Here is a 14,605-nt window from a genome sequence, read left to right as displayed (position 1 = left end):
GCTGGTATGATTCCTTCCTTATATATTTGGCAGAATTCACCAGTGAAAGATTTGACCCTTGAGTTTTCTTCATGGAAAAATTTTTACTGATTTTTTTTTTTAAAGATTTTACTTATTTATTTGACAGAGAGTACAAGCAGGGGGAGGGGTAAAGGGAGAGGAAGAGGGACAAGCAGACTCCCTGCTAAGCATGGAGTCCAATGCAGGGCTTGAACCCAAGACCCTGACATCATGACCTGAGCCAAAGTCAGACACGTAACCAGCTGAGTCGCCCAGCATTCCTAACGAATTCAATTTCTTTAATAGCTATAGGGCTATTTTGGCTACATAATTTGTGATTTTTTTTTTTTTTAAGATTTTATTTATTTATTTGACAGACAGAGGTCACAAGCAGGCAGAGAGGCAGGCAGAGAGGGAGGGGGAAGGAGGCACCATGCTGAGCAGGCAGCCTGATGCAGGGCTCAATCCCAGGACTCTGAGACCATGACCTGAGCTGAAGGCAGAGGCTTAACCCACTGAGCCACCCAGGAGCCCCAAGTTAAAGTTCTCTTATTAATTGTTCATATCTTGCCCGAGGCTATTCTTTTATGTGGAAATGAGAGCATAATAGGAAATGGTGGACATTTTGTATACCAGTTAACAAGAAATGAAATATAAAATATTTATATACCAAAATTACTACAGGGGCGCCTGGGTGGCTCAGTGGGTTAAGCCTCTGCCTTCAGCCCGGGTCATGATCTTAAGAGTCCTGGGATCAAGCCCCACATTGGGTTCTCTGCTCGGCAGGGAGCATGCTCCCCCCTCTCTCTCTTCCTGTCTCTTTGCCTACTTGTAATCTCTCTCTCTCTCTGTGTGTGTCAAATAAATAAATAAAATCTTAAAAAAAAAAAATTACTGCAAATAAAACGTGTCCCGAGACACAATTGATAATGTCTGTTAGACTTCAGATTATTTTGAATATAAGCTAGGGTCCTATATTGTTTATAACAATACAGTTAAATTAGGTTATTTAATACTCCCTGAGGACCAGTTTATCCTTTATGCTTTTTGGAGTGAAATGATAATTTTATTTTGTTATTATATTTTTAATTGAAATGTAATTGATATGTTATTAGTTTTAGGTGTACAGCATAGTGATACAATGCTTATATACATTGCAAAGTGATCACCAGTATAAATCTAGCTACTGTTGGTTGCCATACAAAGTTGTTACATATTATTAACTGTATTCTTTATGCTATACATTATATTGCCCTGTCTTATTTACTTCATAACTAGAAGTTTGTGTCATTTAATTCCCTTCCCCTATTTTGCCTTTCCCTCTATTTCTCCCCTCCCCGCACCTCCCCCCTCCCTCCACAACCACCATATTGTTTTCTGTGTCTGTGAGTCTGTTTCTGTTTTGGTTGTTTTGTTTTTAGATTCCACATATAAGTGAAATTTTATGGTCTTTTTCTGTCTTACTCAGTTCACATAGTGTGATACCCTCTAGATCTATTCATCTTGTTGCAAATGACTTGATTTCATATTTTTTTTAATGGCTGAGTTATGTACACCACATCTTCTTCCTTCATCTGTCAGTGAACACTTAGGTTGCTTCTGTATTTTGGCTACTGTTAGTAACGTTGTTGTGAAGATAGAGGTTGATGAATTTTTTCAAATTAATGTTTTTGCTTTCTTCATACAAATACCTAGAAATGGAATTACTGGATTGTATGGTGGTTCTATTTTTAATTTTCTTTTTAAGGATTTTATTTGTTTATTTGACAGAAGGAGACACAGTGAGAAAGGGAACATAAGCCAGGGAAGTGGGAGAAGGAGAAACAGGCTTTCTGCTGAACAGCGAGCCTGATGCAGGGCTTGATTGGGACTTGATCCCAGGACCCTGGAATCATGACTTGAGCCAAAGGCAGATGCTTAATGACTGAGCCACCCAGGCACCCCTCTAGTTTTAATTTTTTGAGGAACTTCCATACTGTTTTCCACAGTGGCTACACCATTTTGCATTCCCACCAACAGTACCTGAGGGTTCCTTTTTCTCCACATCCTCACCTGTTACTTCTTACCTTTTTGATGCTAACCATTCTGACATGTCTGAGGTGATATTTCATTGTGGTTTTGAATGCCTTTCTCTGATCATTAGTGATGTTCAGCATCTTGTGTCTCTTTGTCATCTGTATGTATTCTTTGGAGAAATGTCTGTTCACCTCCTCTGCTCTTTTTTTAGTTGGTTGTATTGTTTGGTTTTTGGCATGGAGTTGTGAGTTCTTTATATGTTTTGGATATAACCCCTTATTGGTTATGTTTTACTTGCAAACGCCTTCTTCCATTCATTTTGTTGATGGTTTTCTTCGCTGCGCAGAAGCTTTTTAGTTTGATAGTCCCATTGGTTTATTTTTGCTTTTGTTCCCCTTGCCCGAAGACATAGAGCCAAAAAAATTACTGCTCAAACCAATGTCCAAGAACTTACTGCCTGTGTTTTCTTCTAGGAGATTTATGGTTTCTGGTCTTATATTTAAATCTTTAGTCAATTTTGAGTTTATTTTTGTTCATGATGTAAGAAAACAGTCCCGTTTCATCGTTTTGAATGTAGCTGTCCAGTTTTCCCAACAGTGTTTATGGAGGAGACTTTTTCCCCATTGTATATTCCTGCCCCTTTTGTCAAAGACTAATTGACCTTAAAAGTGTGGGTTTATTTCTGGACTCTGTTCTCACTGATCTGTGTCTGTTCTTGTGCTAGTACCATACTGTGTTTATTACTATAGCTTTGAACTTCAGGGACCATGATACCTCCAGCTTTATTCTTTCTCAAGGTTGCTTTGGCTATTTAGCATTTTTTGCAGTTCATACAAATTTTAGGATTATTTATTCTAGTCTCTGTGAAGAATGTCACTGTTATTTTGATACATATTGCGTCAAATCTATAGATTTCTTTGGGTAGTGTTGACATTTTAATGACATTCTCCCAGTCTGTGAGCGTGGTGTAGGCACACCTCAGAGATACTTTAGGTTTGGTTCCAGACTACCACAATAAAGCGAGTCAAATGAATTTTTTGTTTTCCCAGTGCATATAAAAGTTAGGTTTACACTATACCAGTGTATTAAATAGTGTACTTTAGCATTATGTCTTAAAAAATGTACATACCTTTTTAAAAGAATTTTATTTATTTAACAGCAGGGAGAAGAAAGGGAAAAGGAGAAACAGGCTCCTCACTGAGAAGGGAGCCCAGTATGATACTTAGTCCTAGGACCCTGGGATCATGACCTGAGCCGACGGCAGATGCTTAACTGACTGAACCACCCAGATGCCCAAAAAATGTACATACCTTTCATTTAAAAATACTTTATTGCTGAGGCACCTGACTGGCTCAGTCAGTAGAGCATGAGACTCTTTTTCATGTCTTTATTTACATTCTAGTTAGAGCATGTGACTCTTTTTATTAAAGATTTTATTTATTTATTTGACAGAGATCACAGGTAGGCAGAGAGGCAGGAAGAGAGAGAAAGAGTGGGGAAGCAGGCTCCCTGCTGAGCAGAGAGCCCGATGTGGGAATCAATCCCAGGACCCTGAGATCATGACCTGAGCCAAAGGCAGAGGCTTAATCCACTGAGCCACCCATGAGCCCCAAGAATGTGCTCTTGATCTTGCAGTTTTAAGTTTGAGCTTGTAGAGATTACTTAAAAATAAAAAATCTTAAAAAAAAAACAATAACAACCCACATTGTATTGCTAAAAAATGCTGTCAGCTTGAGCTTGCAGTAAGGTTTAGCCATTTTGCTGCTGAGGGCGCTGCCTGGATATTGCTGCAGCTTCTATGTGAAGACTTGCTGCTTCACCTTGTACTTTTATGTCATGGAGACGACTTTTCTCCTTGAACCTCGTGAACCACGTCTGCCAGCTTCAGACTTTTCTCCTGCAGCTTTGTCATCTTGCCCAGCCTTCATATATTGAGGAGACTAAGGGCTTTATTCTGGAGTAGGCCTTGGTCTTATGGGAATGTAGCTGGTTTGATCTTCTCTCCAGACCACTACAACCTTCTCCACATCAGCTATAGGGCTGTTTCACTTCTTATCTTTTGTGTTCACTGGAGTAGCGCTTTTAATTTCCTTCAAAAGCTTTCCCTTTGCCTTCACAACTTGACTAACTGTTCAACACCAGAGGCCTAGCTCTAGGTCTTGACATGCCTTCCTTACTAAGCTGAATCATTTCTAGCTTTTGAATGAAAGTGAGGGACTATATACAACTCTTCTTTTCTCTTGAATACTTAGAGGCCATTGTGGGGTTTCTAATGGGCCTATTTTCAACATTGTGTCTCAGGGAAGAAAGAGGCCAGAGGAGAGGGAGAGAGACTGGGAAAGTGAAGCAGTCAGAACATGTACGTTTATCAGTTAAGCTCACTGTCTTATGTAGGTGGAGTTCACGGCTCCCCAAAACGATTACAGTAAGTAACATTAAAGATCACTGACCACAGATCATAGTAACAAAATAATAATGAAAAAGCTTGAAATATTGTGAGACTTACCAAAATGGACAGAGAGACATGAAGTAAGCAAATCCTGCTGGAAAAATGGCACAGTAGGCTTGCTTGTCATAGGGTTGCCATAAACCTTCAAGTTGTAAAAAAAATGCAGTATCTGTGAAGTGCCACTAAAATGAGGTATGCTTGTATGTTTTTCCATTTATTTTTGTTAGTTTTAGTTTCTTTTCTTACTGCTTTGACAGTTTCCCAGAATACAGGTCTTTTACCTCCTTATCCCTAGGTATTTATTTATCCCTAGGTATTTTATTTTATTCTTTTTGATGCAGTTGTAAATGAGATTTTTCTTAACTTCTCTCTCTCTCTCTCTTTTTTTAAAATATTTTATTTATTCAGTTGACAGGGAGGGAGAGACAGAGCACAAGCAGGGGGAGTGGCAGGGAGAGGGAGAAGCAGGTTCTCCGCTGAGCAGGGAATCTAATGTGGGGCTTGATCCCAGAACCCTGGGATCATGACCTGAGCCTAAGGCAAACGCCTAACTGACTGAGCCACCCAGGCACCCCTTAATTTCTCTTTCTGAAGTTCATTATTAGTGTATAGAAATGCAACATTTTCATGTAGATTTTCTATCCTTCACCTTTACTAAATTCATTTTTTTGTAGTTTATTTTCCTTGTCTGATTGCTGTCGCTAGGACTTCTAGTACTATGTTGAATGAAACTGACAAGTGTGGGTATCCTTGTGTCAAGCCTGATCCTAGAGGAAAAGCTCTCAGCTTTTCACAGTTGAATGTGATGTTAGCTGTGGGTTTGTCATATGTGGCCTTTATTATGTTGAGTTAAATTCCATCTATACCTACTTTGTTGAGAGTTTGTTTTATCAGAAATGAATGTTGAATTTTATTAAGTGCTTTTTATGGCATCTGTTGAGTTGACCATGATTTTTAACCTTCTTTTTGTTAATGTGATGTGTCACATTGATTTGCAGATGCTGAACCATCCTTACATGCCCAGGTAAATCCCATTTGATCATGGTGAATGATCCAGCTAATGTAGTACTGAATTTAGTCTGTTAGTATTTTGTTAAGGGTTTTTGGATCAGTGTTCCCTCAGGAACGTCTGATTTTGGTGATGTCTTTGGTTTTAGTCAAGGCTTGCTTTTTAAGTGTTGTTAGGTGGGAGCAGAGCATCCTGTAGAGCAGTGTTTCTCAACCTGTTTTTATTATTGATCCCCCCCAAATTCTTTTCAGACACTTTTCCCCTATTTACACCCCACTCATGAAATTTTAATTCCACAGTTATACCATATATCTGTTTGTGTGTTATTTGTATTTCTGTTCTTTATCCATTAAAAAAAAATTTTTTTTAATATTTATTTATTTGACAGAGAGAGATCACAAGTAAGCAAAGAGGCAAGCAGAGAGAGAGAGAAGAGGAAGCAGGCTTCCCACTGAGCAGAGAGCCCTATGCGGGGCTCGATTCCAGGACCCTGAGATCATGACCTGAGCCGAAGGCAGAGGCTTAACCCACTGAGCCACCCAGGCACCCTAAAAAAAAAATTTCTGCCCACTCCAGAACCAGTTTTTATTACCTTTGGGAGTGCTGTTGCCGGGCTAATTCTTCTCTACTAGTGACACGTTCCTCGTTGCTCTTCTGCATGCCCTGTGGGTTTAATATGTTGAAGCAAGGAGAAAGTTCCAGTCCCTGTTACTCCATCTTGGTTGGAAGCAGGGGTCTCTCCAGATCCTGACAGTTTCATATTATACATACAGCCCAACCATTCCACCCCAAAGTAGTGACCCAAGAGAAGTAAAAACAGAGCTATGTAAAAACTTAAATATGAATGCTCATAGAAGCTTTATTTCTAGGGGTACCTGGGTGGCCCGTCAGTTAAGTATCTGCCTTCATCTCAGGTCGTGATCTCAGGGTTCTGGGATTGAGCCCCGCATCAGGCTCCCTGCTCAGCAGGGTCTGTCCCTCCCCCCACACTTGGTACATTCTCTCTTACATATAAATAAATACAAATCTTTAAAAAAAAAAAAAATGGGCACCTGGGTGGCTCAGTGGGTTAAGCCTCTTCCTTCAGCTAGGTCATGATCTCGGGGTCCTCAGATCAAGCCCTGCATTGGGGTCTCTGCTTGGCAGGGAGCCTACTTCCCTGTCTCTCTCTGCCTGCTGCTCTGCTTACTTGTGATGTCTCTGTCAAATAAATAAAATCTTAAAAAAAAAAAAAGAAAAGGAAAGGAAAAGAAGCTTTATTTTTAAGAACCAAAACCTGAGAACCACCCAAATGTTCATTGAAAGGCAAATGGATAAACTTCTATACAGTAGAATATTGAACAGTAAAAAGTATTATGATAAAGTTTTGATACATGCAGTGATATGGATGAATCTCAGAATCATCCCGGATCAAAGAAGCCGGATCAAAGACTACCTGCCATGTGATTTAAAACCCAAAATGAGGGGTGCCTGGGTGGCTCAGTTGATGAAGCAATGGCCTGCGGCTTGGGTCATGATCCTGGAGTCCCAGGATCGAGTTCCACATTGGGCTCCCTGCTCAGCGGGGAGTCTGCTTCTCCCTCCGACCTCTCTCTCTACTCACGCTCTCTCTCTGTCTCTCAAATAAATAAATAAAATCTTTAAAAATGAAACTCAAAAATGCAAACTGATCTATAGACAGAAAAATGCCTCATGGTTGTCTAGGAATGGAAATGGACTGATCACAAAGGAAATCTTTTGTGGAAAAGGAAGTTTTTATTACTTGTTGGGAGTAATTTCATGGACAAACATGTCAGGATCCAAAAAATTATATATTATAAATATGTGGTTTATTATATGCCACTTGTATATGTCAATAAAGTGAAAAAAAAAAAAACAATGAGAGGTTTGGACTCCTGGGGAATCCGTATTTCTCACTGGTGACCCATGTCCATAAATATGCCCAAGTGCACGTTATGATGGTTTTTTAAAATTTATAATAGTAGTGAAGTTTAATATGCTGGCAATTTGAAGATTTTAATTAACTTGATTCAGGCAAAAATGTGTACATACAGGTATATAATTATAGACCTCATGCTAGTGATTGTTCCATTCTGCTCTAATGGACTTGAGTAGGTGTAAAACAGAATAAACTGTCCTCAGAATCTGTGGGCTGTGGTGAAAGAGTCATGGTTTCTGAAAAGCAGGTAGACATGGGTACAGATAATGCCCAGAGTTTGGCTGTCTAGCCTGACATTTTAGGACAGTTCTGGAAGTGGTGTACTTTCCTAATTTTCTAGAAGGTAATGGTAACAAAAAAAATTGAGGTATAGTATGCTTTCAGAAAAGTTAATCTGCTGCAATTTCACATAGCAAATATACCCATGTGAATAGCATCCAGATCAAGAAACAGAATACTACCTGGTACAGCCATTTTTTAAAAATACAGTGTTGGCTGGGCTAATTAGATGAAGTTGAACAGATGCTGAATAACTGACCAGACATATCGATTCTGAAGTTTCTGACCCTGGAAGTATATGCTGTACGAAAATTTTTCTGTTCGCTTTTATCTTTGTAGACATAGCTTATGTTTTGCTTAAAATACTTCCTCTTGGCAGTGGACTCTCAGAGAATTGACCGGGAGGGAAGAATTCCAGATGAAACGTTAGATAAATTGAAGAGCCTGGGGCTTTTTGGGATGCAAGTCCCAGAAGAATATGGTAAGTAAAGGAAAACACCACCCTGCTGGTTTGACTCTTAAGTAAGCACTCCATGTTTGTCCAGGAAAGGGTTCTGTTTGGGAAAGGTGGCCTTTAAATGAAGTATGTCCAGGATCAAACTATAAAACTATAAAACCACTGGAATTAATAAAAACACCCACCATGGACCAGAGCTGGGGTGGCTGACAGGTGAGTGTGTGGACTAAGAGATCTAGGAAGAGGAAGAAATGTTGAGGCCTGTACTTGGTTCATTTGGTGTGGATCAGGGCCACTGCAGGATGTCCGTGCTCTCTAGGTCCTTGTGGGCCGTGGAGAAGGGGGTGTGTATAACCTTAAAGCCACATTGGCCAATTTCAGTGTCATCCGCACTGTGAGGCCCTTTGGTCTCTCCACAGAGGAATTGCCCCAGACCTATGAGCCCTTTTTGTTAGAGGGATGACTGTGGGCTGGGAGCTCAGGTGTCAGGGTCTGCCACTCTGCTTCCTGTCCTGGTACAGAGGAAGAAGGCACATGGCTGTAGGACACAGGGGCATTGAGGTGGGAGATTAGATCACTGAGAACATTCAAACCGGGCAGGTTGTGTTCTGGACTGTCCCTGTAATTCCTGGATCATTGTAGTGATGTTTTCAACCCCCAGATGAAAGACCCGGCCTTTCTCCCCAGGATCCCAGCGTGATTCCGCCTTCGTAGATTTGGCCAATCACTACAGATCTCTCTCTCCTGCTTAATCTAAAATTGGTCATCTAAATTCTGTAGGGATTAAGGGGACAGCAGGAAGTGGGGCAGGGGGTTAGGGAGACGAGGAACAGAGCCTATGGCGCAGGGCCAGAATACAGTCACACACACGCGCACACCATTTAATTTTACCTCTTGGTCCCCTTTGACATAAAAGCATGGCTCTGGGCTTCACAGCCCATATGCAGCACCCATTGCTCTGGGAGCCCTCTGCCTGAGCCTTCTCTGGAGCCATTTTCCCCTTGGATCAGCTAGGAGTCCGGTTTAGGGGAAGGAGCTGTTGATGCTGCTTTAAAGGTTTGGGCCTATTTCTTGTCTTTGAGGTGGTTATTTGGACATTGATATTTGGGGCATTTTTCCAGCCAGGTTGTGAGTTAGGTTTTACAGAGCAAGACACAGAAGACAGGAGTTTTTCTTGACATTATGTCTCTGCCTGACTTATCTCCAGAGACTAAAGTTAGGCCTGTGTTGTTCCTCTACCCCCTTAGCAGCCAGGGCTGGGGGGCCCTCAACATCTGTAGAGTAAGTTCCCATTGGTACTCAACCTGCAGCCGGTCCTGGCTGAGATCGAGTGTGAACATTTAGGACCCACTAGTGCAGGCCTGATCTGATTCGGAGGCATAACAACATTGCCCTCTCTGCAAGAGGACACGACACTGTCAGTGCTGCTGCCTCCCTTCCTGGTAGAACACAGCAGCTCAAGCCTCCATGGAGGCAGCTATGTGTGCTGCATTTCCTTGCCCCAGTCTGCAACATCCGTGTGTGGCAGGGGGAGGCTGAGCTCTGCCCAGACAGCTGAGGCTTGTCAGCATCCTAGCTCACAAGGCACAGGGCAGTCAGCTTCCCTAATGTGTAGTCCGAGGTGAATATGGGAACAGAGTGAAGGTAGAGGCAGAGCCAGAGAACTGTAGCAGGTCTGTCAGCTAAAAAATATAAATGACTAAGTGCTTGGAGAAAACAGAAGTGGCAGAAGAGAACCTCTAGACATAGCCAGGTTAGTGATAATACATATTTCCCCTTCAGAAGCATTTTTAAATTGCCTCTTGATTGGTGAAAAGTACTTAATTTGATGTGGGAACACTTTGTGTCTGTTTGGGATGTATGTTTCTCCATCTGTGTGTGTTTCATGCCAGCACGTGTGGGTGGTGTGTGTGTGTGTGTGTGTTGGCATGCGATGGTGTGACTCTGCACCCTCTATTCTTGTGTTCTGTCCTACTCATGATATGAAAATGTTCTTTATTTCCTGAGATGAGTTTGGGGCTTTTCGCTTTCTTTTTTTTTCTTTCTCTCTCTTTTTTTAAAATCTTTTCTTGGGAAATTAAGACAACAGCAACTTCATGTTTGTGCCCCAAAATTTTTGGGGAAATGTTCCCAGTCTGGAGCATTCTGAAGACTGGCTGGAAACGACCATCTTGAAAAATGGAGGCCCTTTTGGCAACCCAGCCTGGGTTTTTCTCCCCCAGTTCCCTGTGTGCTGCCCAGTGTGTGATTCCTTCCTGCCACCTCAGCTTCTCCCCAGCCAGCAGTCTCCACCTACTTGTTGTCTGTCTCCATGTGATTGCTGTTCCTCCATGATTGCAATGATACCTGTGTTAGTGGAAAAGCACTAGAAGGGGCGCCTGGGTGGCTCAGTGGGTTAAGCCTCTGCCTTCGGCTCGGGTCATGGTCTCAGGGTCCTGGGATCGAGCCCCATGTCAGGATCTGCTCAGTGGAGAACCTGCTTCCTCCCTCTCTCTCTGCTTGCCTCTCTGCCTCTCTGTGAGCTCTCTCTGTCAAATAAATAAAATCTTAAAAAAAAAAAAAAGGCACCAGAAGGTTTTGGTGTTTTTTTAAAAACCATACTGTGTCCCTCAGGATATGAAATAAGTAAGACCAAAAGTGTTTCGTGTCACACTTCTGTGTAATGGCATGGGTGGGGATGAAATACTGCGGAGCCCTGGCCTTCCCCCAGTGTGGAGCCTACAGGACTACACGTCAGGCAGGGCCACCCTTCCCTTTACATATGTAACATATGTACATATGCTTATATGCCTAGAAAAAATCTGAAAGGATGTACTCAGAAATGCTCTGATAAGTTTATGGGTAATTTTTATTTTCTTTGGACCTCTCTGTACTGTGATTTTTTAAAATGGTGACATGGTCTTTATAAGCAAAAAGAACAGTCAACAGCATGTGGCACCCTCTGCAGGCAGGCTGTGCAGTGGCTCCAGGGCTAGTACCCCCACCCAAATTCAGGGCCCAGCTCTGCTCCTGTTGGCCACGTGACCCTGGGCCCCCATCTGTCATTTTTAAGACGCAGAGGCCACCCAGCTGCCTCTAGAAGTTGAAGATGAAAAGCAAGATACATCAGCTCAGTGGAGTGTTTGTTTTTTTTAATCTTTGTCTTCTTCGTAGAAGAGTGATTTCTATCCAGGTTGATTTACCTCCCCAGGGAATGTTTGGCAACGTCTAGAGACGTTCTCGGCCGTCAAACCCTGGGAAAAAGAGAACTCCTGGCATCTCGCAAGCAGAGGCCGACCATGCTGCCAAAAGTCCTGTAGTGCGGTGGACAGTTCCCCACAGCAAGGCACAATCCATCCCAGAGTGTCAGAGTGCGGAGGCAGAGAAAACCTGTCCTAGAGCCCACCGGATACAGGGAAAGGGCTGCAGGACAGCTGCCAGGTTTATAAAGATCTGTATCTGGGACAGAAGACACTCACAACATTTTAAATGATTTAATGTGTGTGAAGGTATGCTCTTTGTGTTGAATGTTACATTTTTATACTAAAAACATACATATGTACATATGCTTATATGCCTAGAAAAAATCTGAAAGGATGTACTCAGAAATGCTCTGATAAGTTTATGGGTAATTTTTATTTTCTCTGTACTGTGATTTTTTAAAATGGTGACAATGGTCTTTATAAGCAAAAAGAACAGTCAAGCCCTTTGCCTTTAATGGGAGGAATTTGGGTCTGGGCCACAAATAAAGCTAGTCTATTTCTTTTCCAGGTGGCCTGGGCTTCTCCAACACTATGTACGCACGTCTAGGAGAAATCGTCGGCCTGGATGCATCAATCGCCGTGACCCTGGCGGCACACCAGGCTATTGGCCTCAAGGTCAAGTGTCTAGGGTTTCCTTCTGATGCTTTGTGAAGGTCAGGAGTCACATTGGGGGTATGGAGGCAGGAGGCTTGCTCACTTTGACCAGGAAGTGACTTGGGCTTGCTGTCTCAGGGTCTTGGGGTGGCGCCCTGCAGCACTCCCTGTGATCTTCCTCTCTGTAGCCACCCCGGATGGCGCGGAGTCCCCACACAAGATCAAAGTTGCTTTGATCACACTGTGCCTTCCCTTGGAATCCTCCCCCCTTCTCCATCACCCTTGACCCATCCTTTGAGGCCCACACCAGATGCCACTGTGTCAGAGCCTGTCTTCACCTCACCATTTGACGCAAATCTTTCCTGCTGAGCTTGGAACTCATGAGGGACCAGAGCGTGTCTTCCCTGCTGTTTGTGCATGTCTTCCTTATCCTGGGCTTGGAGCATTTTAGGGCAGGGCCATGGTCACACAGCTTTCCGTGACCAGCCCACTACTCAGGCTGTCTCTGTTCTGTGTAGAAAGTGAAAGGAGCTAAGTGAATGGTGTGCTTGCCCGCCCCCCACAACCCTGACCGCACTTGTGCTCCGAGCAATCATCCAGTGGAAAGATCACACTTCTCCCCATGCTACTGACTGAGAGGGAGTGGGGCGGTTCTGACACTGCCTGCACACCTTCTTTCTGCCAGGCGTGGCCTTGGCGTGCCTGAGTCTTCACTCGTTATCATCCAAACACCCCTCCATTGGGTAGCATTACCCCCAGTGTGGAGTTGAGAGGATGGAGGCTGAGAGGAGGGACCTCTCTGGCCCGAGGCCACCCAGCCTGAACTGCGGTGATGCGGGTCCCGGAGTCCGGCCCAAAGCCATGCTGGTGCTCCAGACCCAGGCCCTGCCAGAGGGTGCACTTCTGAGCGGCTCCTCGGCAGCCTGCCACCGCCTGCTCATCAGCAGCCTCCCCTTCTCCACCTTGGGGCTGCAGGCTCTAGGCTCAGGGTATTTCCTTTTGCAGGAGTTGTTTTCTCCAGAAAGGGCCATGTTCTGCAAGCATGTGGTACATGTCCTTTCTTCTCCACAGCTGATAGCAGCCTTGTGTGTGTTTGGTTTAGGGGATCATCTTGGCTGGCAACAAGGAGCAGAAGGCCAAGTACCTGCCCAGACTGGCATCGGGGGAGCACATTGCTGCCTTCTGTCTGACGGAGCCAAGCAGGTGTGCCCCCGGCAAGAGGTGGCACATGGCAGCCGCCTGGTGCATCTTCTGGGTGCCCTGGGATGAGGGCTGTGGGTTTTGGTGAATCAGTGGTGGTTTTTCTCTCTTCCATCCCTGAATCTTCCAGATCATCGACTCAGCAACTTTTCTTGCAGTTCTCTTATGTTTACCTTACTGGTCTGTCCCAGTGAGATTTACAAATGAGATAGCATACCCGGCAGCACCTGTCAGGTCATTGTTTGTGGGCTGCAGCGCACCTCACGTAGGATAGGGCTTTCAGCCTTCTAAGCAGCTTTCCAAGTATGTTGGGCAAGCAATACTATCCCCACTGAACAGGTTAGGAACCGAGGGTTCAGTGAGGTGGTGTCATCAACCTAGAGTCACACAAGGCCACTGAGGACTCAGGACTTCCACTGCCAAGTCTGTTACTTGGACTGCACTCCATCCCACTTCCCCTCACTTGGGAACCGGGGGTGCCCTGCCCTCCCCATGGGAGCGCAGATGAGCCCGTTCTGCGCACACATGCCCACATTCCAGCGGAAGGCCAGGTCGTTTGCGCTGCCGCTCTTTCGTGTGAAGAAGCAGGGTGACCAAGTCCAGCCTGCCACCTGTCTCTGTAAGTGAGGTTTTGCTGGAATGCGCCCTCCCATTGCAGTGGTAGAGACGTGCCGGTGGAACGACACCCTGTAGCCTGCAGAGCTGGAAATGTTTATCATCCAGCCCTTTATTAAGTTCCCCAGTGCCTGTGTTAAAGTAACCAGACCCTCCTATTTGCCGGCCCCCAGAACCGCTTGCGCCCAGCATCATGTGCCTCACCAGTGTGTTTCTATTCCCACAGTGGGAGCGACGCAGCCTCCATCAAGTCCAGGGCCACGCTGAGTGAGGACAAGAAGCACTACATCCTCAACGGCTCCAAGGTAGCGCTCCGCCACATGCTCTGGGTCTCGCCCGGCCGTCACCACGTGCTGACGGCGCGCACACCGCAGTCATGAAGCACATGCACACCATGTCTTGACTGGCCATTCTTGGTTGCGTGCGGCTCTCTCTTTCTGGAGGAAGAAACTGGCTCAGGGAGGTGAAGTGACCATATTTCAAACCCACGCAGGAGTTTAGTATAAGAAGCTTCCTGTCAGCCACCCTCGGCATCAACATCTTCTAACCCCGAGCCTGCCTGCACCTGCATCGCATCCCTGAGAGTTTGAGTACGGGTCTCCACAAGATGAAACTGTTTAAACCCCAAAGTCAAAACCCTCATTCTCACATTGAGACTGAGGCGAACCTCTTTGTCCACACAGGCTTGACTTCCCAGAGCCGGGAGCTTTATGTTTCTGGCCTGAAGTTTGACAAAGGGTATCTGTGGCAAAGGGTAGAGCTGAGAGGTGGTGCATAACTGTTTGGTTTTTCTCCAAAGCCCTTT

At 44.4% G+C, this 14,605-nt stretch overlaps 1 protein-coding gene and 1 long non-coding RNA gene across 3 annotated transcripts in view; one reads left to right on the top strand and one right to left on the bottom strand.

Annotated features, from left to right (window-relative positions):
• The window catches only part of LOC309872844, an 802,828-nt gene that overhangs the window by 147,224 nt on the left and 640,999 nt on the right, over positions 1 to 14,605 (bottom strand). The window lies entirely within an intron of this gene.
• The window catches only part of ACAD9 (acyl-CoA dehydrogenase family member 9), a 41,717-nt gene that overhangs the window by 11,459 nt on the left and 15,653 nt on the right, over positions 1 to 14,605 (top strand). For both annotated transcript variants that reach the window (XM_082747514.1, XM_082747513.1), the window contains exons 3-6: positions 8,072 to 8,173; positions 11,900 to 12,006; positions 13,088 to 13,188; positions 14,027 to 14,105. In XM_082747514.1, coding sequence (XP_082603640.1) covers positions 8,072 to 8,173; positions 11,900 to 12,006; positions 13,088 to 13,188; positions 14,027 to 14,105 — 389 coding nt within the window. The remainder of the gene's footprint in view (positions 1 to 8,071; positions 8,174 to 11,899; positions 12,007 to 13,087; positions 13,189 to 14,026; positions 14,106 to 14,605) is intronic.

The sequence above is a fragment of the Mustela nivalis genome (assembly GCF_964662115.1).
Source record: "Mustela nivalis genome assembly, chromosome: 1".
Classification (NCBI taxonomy): domain Eukaryota; kingdom Metazoa; phylum Chordata; class Mammalia; order Carnivora; family Mustelidae; genus Mustela; species Mustela nivalis.
The sequence above is the reverse complement of the archived record's forward strand: the minus strand, read 5'-3'. Positions and strand labels throughout refer to the sequence as shown.